The 7,549-nt window shown below is 54.9% G+C and overlaps 1 protein-coding gene across 1 annotated transcript; it reads left to right on the forward strand.

Annotated features, from left to right (window-relative positions):
• Nucleotides 1–1,872: 1,872 nt before the first annotated feature.
• On the forward strand, nt 1,873–6,343 carry SIX3 (SIX homeobox 3). The gene is made up of 2 exons (XM_016141964.2): nt 1,873–3,074; nt 4,887–6,343. The coding sequence occupies exons 1-2, from the start codon at nt 2,272–2,274 to the stop codon at nt 5,077–5,079; spliced, it is 996 nt and encodes a 331-aa protein (XP_015997450.1). The 5' UTR covers nt 1,873–2,271; the 3' UTR covers nt 5,080–6,343.
• The last annotated feature ends 1,206 nt before the right edge of the window (nt 6,344–7,549 follow it).

Below are 7,549 nucleotides of genomic sequence, written 5' to 3' on the forward strand. Positions count from 1 at the left end.
TATCTATCCCCTCGCCCGGCCCAGAGCTTCCCTGCAGCTACGGAGCCTCCAACGCAGCTAGCTTGAGCTTGTCAGCCCAGGAGGCCTGGCGCTATTGGAGTCAAGGCCTAAGAAGGGCCCGAGCTCGGGGGTTAGGGTCTCAGACACTCGCAGCCCCAGTCACGTTAGGTTTCCCATTTAAATTCTCTCTCATTCTTTCTCTCCTCTCTCATTGAGATCTCCAAAGTGGTGTGGATGCGGCGCCTCGCCCTCAGATCTGCATCGGAATGTAGAAAAGATCTTTTTTTAAAAAAAAGTTTTGAATTCCTCAATGATTTTTCTTCTGGAAAGGCAGCTTAGGATAATTATTTCAGCTTTATTGAGGGCAGATTAGTTGAAGTCTGGACGCTGCGTTTCAATACACGTTGTACACGGGCCGACAATGTGGGCATTGTTGGCTACTGTGTGTGAACTCATTCAAAATATACACTTTTTAACACCAAACCGAGTCCTGTCTAAATATACACAGTGCTCAGGGGAAAGACGTCTCTGACCCCGACAAATCTGCGTAAATCACACTTCCATAGTTACAGAAGCCTCACAAACGGAGGCCCGGCTCAAGATGCTGATTACATCTTCTTAAAAGCGACATACCTTAGAATAAATACTCATGCTGGGCCTGGGGGCTGCAGTGGCCAGAGGGAGGGAGGGCCCTCTCCATTCTGTGGGTCTTTGGGGGTCTGTTTTGGGCTTCTGGTGTTACTTTTCTTCGAGAAATTTGACAGTTTTCTTATTTTTTCTTTACAGTATGAGCAAACAAGCAATTTTCAGGCCTATCCACTTCTTTGGGGGCAGCCTCCAACATTTGAGTGCCCTTCTGGGGCATGTAGGCAGGCCCAGTGCTCTTGGGTGAGTTATCAAGTATTGTGGGGGGCAGTTCAGAGAGCTCATGGACTTGGCAGCTCTGAAACCTCCTCCATAGCTCTTAGAGGAAGCAGCTGAAGTCTGGGGACAAACAAAGAGGCAGGTTGCTTTTTAAGATGGAAAGAAGTGTCCCGTTATTTCTACTGCTGTTTTAAAATGCATGGCAATATGGGAAATCAAGGCTTATTGACTGGGGGCAGATAGAAGCTGGATCCAATGCAGAGGAAGTTGGGGTAAATGTGGCGGATGATGGCTGAAGGGGGAGGCCGAAGTGTCTTGGTCTTGGGCTCAGACTCTCAGGCACCAGATGCCCCCTAAAATCCAAGATTTCTGGGCGCAGCAGCTTGCTAGACTGGGGTCGGCTGGCGGTAGGCCCCATGATCTCATCTCTCTTTTCTTCCTCGCTACTATTAGTGCTCATATAGGCAGAAAGAGGCTGCCCGACGTGCACACCATGTGCAAACCGTGCCCTCTGGGCCGGCCCTCTGCCGGTCTTTGCAGGCTGGCCCTTGGCCTTCATGCAGCATGGGTAGCCTCTCACCTCCCAACAAAATCCCCCCTTTAATTGCTCATCCCATTCAACAACTCCATACCCCTGGTTTTTTGAATTTCTGGATCAACTTCTCTGAGGAAGAGGGAAGAGGGGAATTCAGACAGCGAGAAAAGGAGAGAGAGAGAGAGAGAGAGAGAGAGAGAGAGAGAGAGAGAGAGAGAGAGAGAGAAGTGGGGGGAGTGCCGAGATTAAGAGTTGCAAAGATTTTTTAAAAATTCTCTTTCTCCCCCTTCTCTTCTCCCTCCTCTCCCCCTCCCTCACCGCCCCCCCCCCCCACTCAAGCTAAGTGGTAAAATCGTCCTTACGTTCTCGGTATTGATTGGCAGGGCTGACAGTGATTGGCAGCGGTTGCCGTGGCAACGCCACAACGACACATAGCAGACCAATAGAAAAGCGAAACAAAATGTTTCAATGCTGCACTCACTGTGGATTTAGGGGAGATATTATGAGGCTGTTGTCATTAGGGCGATTGCTGTGGAATCGCTGAATCTTGACTCGGCGGTGGTTGGCTCTCGCTCTCCTCTAGCTCTCCCTCTCCCTCTGTCTCGGGTTCGCTCTCTGCGCGCGCGCACCGGGCCGCTCTCCTTCCTCTCTCTCTATGTGGCTGCGCGGGTGTGTGTGTGTGTGGATGTGTGTAGGGTGTGGGTGTCCCTTACGCCCTTCCTCCTCCCCCTCCTCCTCCTGCTCCCCCCTCCTTTCCTTCTCCTCCTCCCCCCTCTCCTCTCCCTCCTCCTGGTCCTCATCGCCCCTCTCCTCCTCTTCCTCCCCTCTCTCTTCCTCTCCCTGAATTTTCTCCTCTCCTCTCAGGTCAGTCCATGGTATTCCGCTCCCCCCTAGACCTCTATTCCTCCCACTTCTTGTTGCCAAACTTCGCCGATTCTCACCACCGCTCCCTACTTCTGGCGAGTAGCGGCGGCGGGACCGGTGCGGGAGGCGGCGGCGGCGCGGGCGGCGGCAGCGGGAACTGTGCGGGAGGCGGCGGTGCTGGCGGAGCAGGCGGCGGCGGCAGCGGCGGCGGCTCCAGGGCCCCCCCGGAAGAGTTGTCCATGTTCCAGCTGCCCACCCTCAACTTCTCGCCGGAGCAGGTGGCCAGCGTCTGCGAGACGCTGGAGGAGACGGGCGACATCGAGCGGCTGGGCCGCTTCCTCTGGTCGCTGCCGGTGGCCCCCGGGGCGTGCGAGGCCATCAACAAGCACGAGTCCATCCTGCGCGCGAGAGCCGTGGTCGCCTTCCACACGGGCAACTTCCGCGACCTCTACCACATCCTGGAGAACCACAAGTTCACCAAGGAGTCTCACGGCAAGCTGCAGGCCATGTGGCTCGAGGCGCACTACCAGGAGGCCGAGAAGCTGCGCGGCCGCCCGCTCGGCCCGGTGGACAAGTACCGCGTGCGCAAGAAGTTCCCGCTGCCGCGCACCATCTGGGACGGCGAGCAGAAGACGCATTGCTTCAAGGAGCGGACTCGGAGCCTGCTGCGGGAGTGGTACCTGCAGGACCCCTACCCCAACCCCAGCAAGAAACGTGAACTGGCGCAGGCCACCGGCCTCACTCCCACACAAGTAGGCAACTGGTTTAAGAACCGGAGGCAACGCGACCGCGCCGCGGCGGCCAAGAACAGGTCAGTGGCGGGGCCCGCGGCCTGGCTACGGTCTCCGGGCCCCGGGAGGGGGAGAGGGGGTGAAATGGAGGCGGGCGGGGCAGGGTACCAGAGGCTGCCGAGCGCGCGAGAAGCCACGACCCCCTGGCCAGTTGGAGAAAGTTTTTGCTCGCCCGGGCGTGCGGAAGAGGAGCGGGCTCTGGGTTTACTGATTTCTTTGCCTCAGAGAGGCTTTCGTCAGTGTGGAGAGTGTATGTGTGAGGTCCTAAGTGTCCACGGCCCTTGGTCCCGGCCTCTGGGAGCCTCAGCCCTGCGATACTCCCCAGCCTGCCTCTTTAGCTGGGTCCCCAGCTCAGTGGTCCTCAGGAGTTTATTGACAGGGAAGGAAAGAAAGAAAACGCTCCTTGCCATCTGGTTCTTATTTCCATGCGTTGCACAAACTGGGGGAAGAATCCATGAAAGGCAGAGAGAGGAAACTGAACCTAGGTCCCTACCACAAAGGGAAAAGGCTAATAGCCACCATGCAGTGGGCCTCTTTCCCAAAGCATTGCCATGTTGTCTGATCAGGAGTGAAGAGGTGTGTGTGTGTGTGCCTTCCTGCCCTAGCCAAGGAACATCCCTTTGGTCCCCTACATTGGGAAGTGGGCAGGAGTAGCCTTGCTGCCAGCAAGCTGACCACAGAGTCACAAAGTTGTCCCGGGCTGGACCCCTCAGCGGAGCTGGGCCTGGGGAAAGTAGGGAGAAAAATAAAAGAGGGTAAGATAGGGAAAAGCGAAAGGAGCAGGGATGAAGAGGGAAGAGAGGAAGTTGGGTGAAAGCCCTGAAAAGAAGCCTATATCCCTACCCAGCCTGGATAGGCACTGAGCCTGGTGTACAGCCGGAAGCAGGGCCCCTGCCGCTGACAGCTGCCGGACTGGGGGCTGGATGTGAGTTCCTGGAGTGAGTGAGTGTGTTCCGGTTTAGGGGGCCCGGGCTTGAGCCTTCGGTGCTCTCGCCCGCCTTTGGAGCCAACTTTTCGCTGGACGGGGGAAGAGCCCAGAGCCAGGGGAAGGCCTCCTTGTGGAGAGAACTCAGGGACACTAGGTTCAGGCAGCTCCTGCTTGGCCCGAAAAAGAGAGGGCCGAAGACTGCTGTGCGCTGCCTCCCTGCCTTCTCCTTTCCCCCCTTTCTCTCTACCTGGTCTTTCCCCACTTTTCTGCCCCAGCTTCTGCGTTTTCCCTTCCCCGGCTCCTGCGCTCTGCGCAGGGATCCTGAGAGCAAAGCCAGCCGATCCTACCCGGAGAGGCGGCGGGTGAGCGGCCCTCAGCACCGGGAATGTATTTGGGGGAGCTGAGGGCTAGAGGCACTACCGCAACCTGACCGCTCTGGGGCCAGCCGGCTCAGTCTGAAGTGTACCAAGGGCTGGGCGGAAGAAGCAGCCTGTCTGCCTCCTCCCCGACTTCTGCTCCTTCAGGACTCGTCGTCTTCCCCTGCGTGACCCCACACTCCCCATGCGGCCGGCCTCGGGTTCTGCTTCTCCTCCGAGGGCGGCCCAGATCTGGGAAGACTTGGGAAGCTCGAGGGAGCCCCAAGGAGGGGAGACAAGAGCCAAGACCCGCGCTGGGGAGGCTCTGGGGTGCTCAAGGAGCAGCCAGATGCTTGGAGGAAAAGATGAGCACAGAGAGCTGAGCAGGGGGTGAGAGGTGGGGCGGGGGAGGATCGGTGGCGAAAGGGGCAGAATGGGAGCACGGGCGGTGGGCAGGCCCCGCAGGCGCGGGCCCGCGGAGGCGGCCTAGCGGAGCCCCGTGGCGCGGCCACTGTGTCAGGACGGGCGCCACTCTCTGTCTCCCGCAGGCTCCAGCACCAGGCCATCGGGCCGAGCGGCATGCGCTCGTTGGCCGAGCCCGGCTGCCCCACGCACGGCTCGGCAGAGTCACCGTCCACGGCGGCCAGCCCCACCACCAGTGTGTCCAGCCTGACGGAGCGCGCAGACACCGGCACCTCCATCCTCTCGGTAACCTCCAGCGACTCGGAATGTGATGTATGATACCCAAGGCCGCCCTCCTCCCCCTCCCCTCTCCTCATTCCCCTCCTCCTCTTCCTCCTCTTCCTCCTCCATCCCCAGAACAAACCGAAATCAGGATACACAATCATACACACACAAGTACACACACACTCCCACCCCAGCCAAAAATATATAAAAACCAAGAAAAATAAATTTAACGCAAACCATCAACAACCCCCAACCACCACCTACCACTGCGGCCACCCCAAAGGACCGGGACGCCAACAGACAGTCACAAAGGCTGATGTTTCGGGCAGAAAACATAAAAGAGGTGACAATTGTATACTTTCTAGGACAAGCACGGCTTCTCCTTTCGGTTCCCACGGACCCGGCACCCCACCTGCATGACGATTTATTTGTATCTGGGAAAATATTCTCTCTAGTTTAAAACGATTTAAAAAGAGTCGACTATACAAAAACCGACCACCACCACGATGACAAGACAACAAAAGCAAAACAGACAAAAAGAGGAAAAAAAATAAAACCGCTATCTCCGTTTGGAATTTAAGAAAGAAAAAAAAAAAAAAGAACTCCTGGAGAGGGAAATAGCAAATGTTTCTCGCCTTTTGTTGCTCTCTCTCTCTCTCTTTTTTCCTCTCTCTTTCTCTCTCTCGCTCGTTCTCTCTCGCTTGCTCTTTCTTTCTCTGTTTTTAAGTCCAAGTATTGGTCAAACAAAATGCAATCTTCTGTTTTTTGTTCAGCAGACAATCATTTTCTTCGTAAGCACCTTCTTCTCTCCACTCTGTCACTGCCTGTGTGGGTACTGGTTATAAATGTGGAAAAAGAATAGTTATGACTGTAACAGATTTTTATTTTTATTTCAAAATTTTATATGAATTATGTATATCTTAATGATCGGTCATTTTCCCAGTTTGTAATATATGTGTAGAAATTGCCTGTATATGATATTGCTTTCTCTCCTCTCCCTTTCTTTCTTTCTCTCCTCCCTCCCCGCTCACCTGTCTCTTTCCTTTTTCGGGATCCCCTCCCATTTGGTGTTCCTGGCGTCCACTTGGCAGTCAAGGCGTGCGTGGCAGCCTGGGTTGGGAAGAGGGACCCCCGTCGCTAGCGAAAGTGGAGAGTGAGACTGTAGTATTCTTATGCAAAAGCTATTTCAAGTATTTCTTAGCTGCTTTGGAGATATCTCTCACTCCCCATAGGGCGCTTTTACTGTTATCCTAACTGCGTGTTTATCTATATGTAAAAACTTTCTAAAGCAAATACAGTATTCTCCATTTTCTTATCACTCCCCGAGACTGGTGTTTTTGTCCGCCCCTGTGCTGAGCTCCGGGATGCTGCGGCCCAACCTTCCGGCCACTCCAGCGACGTGGCCAGAGCTGGAGCGGCATTTTCAGGCTAGGTCTGAGCTTTTTTCCCTGGAGGAGGGAGGTGGGGAATGGGAATGGGCTCTTCAGAAAAGAACCAACGGCAAATCCCGAGTGAAAAGGCACAGAGGGCACGGGGGGAGGGGACTACAGCCAGTTTCTTCAGCAGGAGCTGCCAGGCCACGATCCCCAGAAATTGTAGCCTGTTGCAGCCCTTATGGGTCATTGGGGGGAGCATTTGGTGTCTTTCGATGCTGTTGCCTTTTTTTTTTTTTTTTTTTTTAAGAGGAAACACACAAGGTGGCCAAATCCAAGCATCCAACCAGAGTGGAGCTGACAGGTTTTGTCTACTTCTTTTTTGGGGGGTGAGGAGGAAACTGTAGCAAAGTGGGGAGGGTAGGCAGAGAAAGGTAGGAGTATTTTGAGGAGGGTAGGGCCTAGAATCAGAATGAACATCCCTACAGACCGAGTGTGCGAGTGCAAGTCTGTGTGACTGGATGACTTGTTTTATGGATCTCGATCTGTATTCTTGAAATTTCTTCTGTCTTTTGGGATTTACTAGAGTCCCTCGAACCCCTAAGATATCTCAGAGTCGATTTACACCTAAAAACAAAAAAAAAAAACAAGCAAACAAAAAATCACCTCCTTTTGCTACCCGATTCCTGCCGCCAGGCCTTCCCCCCCTGCGCAGGGCCCCCACAGTTTCCTGTAATGGCGTGGCTGGGGGAGCCTCCGACGTTCTGGGTTGGGCCAGGCCAGCCTGCGCGCCCGAGGAGGAGCCAAAGAGGTAATTTCAGAAAACTTGCCTTCACTTGAAAGTCTAATTTCGAAAGTAAGGAGGATTAGGGAGAAACGTGCCTGGAATTTCGCGCCCCCGTTTCCAAACTAATTTTGACTTCCGATTTCCATTTGTCCCCATGGCAGCACATGGGCTTTACACAGGCTGCGCTGAGCAGGGAGGCAGCCAGGCCCAAAGGTGCCCTGGGTGCGCTAGAGGGGCCTTGCGCGCCGCCGTGCTTGCGTAGAGCGGAAGGTTCCCGTGTGCACCTTTGCTTAGAACCAGGACCTCCAGACAACCGTGAGAGCTTCCAAGTTCTTAGGCCTGGCACGGAATGTCAGAATCTCTG

The sequence above is a fragment of the Rousettus aegyptiacus genome, unplaced genomic scaffold (genome assembly GCF_014176215.1).
Source record: "Rousettus aegyptiacus isolate mRouAeg1 unplaced genomic scaffold, mRouAeg1.p scaffold_m13_p_7, whole genome shotgun sequence".
NCBI classification, from domain to species: domain Eukaryota; kingdom Metazoa; phylum Chordata; class Mammalia; order Chiroptera; family Pteropodidae; genus Rousettus; species Rousettus aegyptiacus.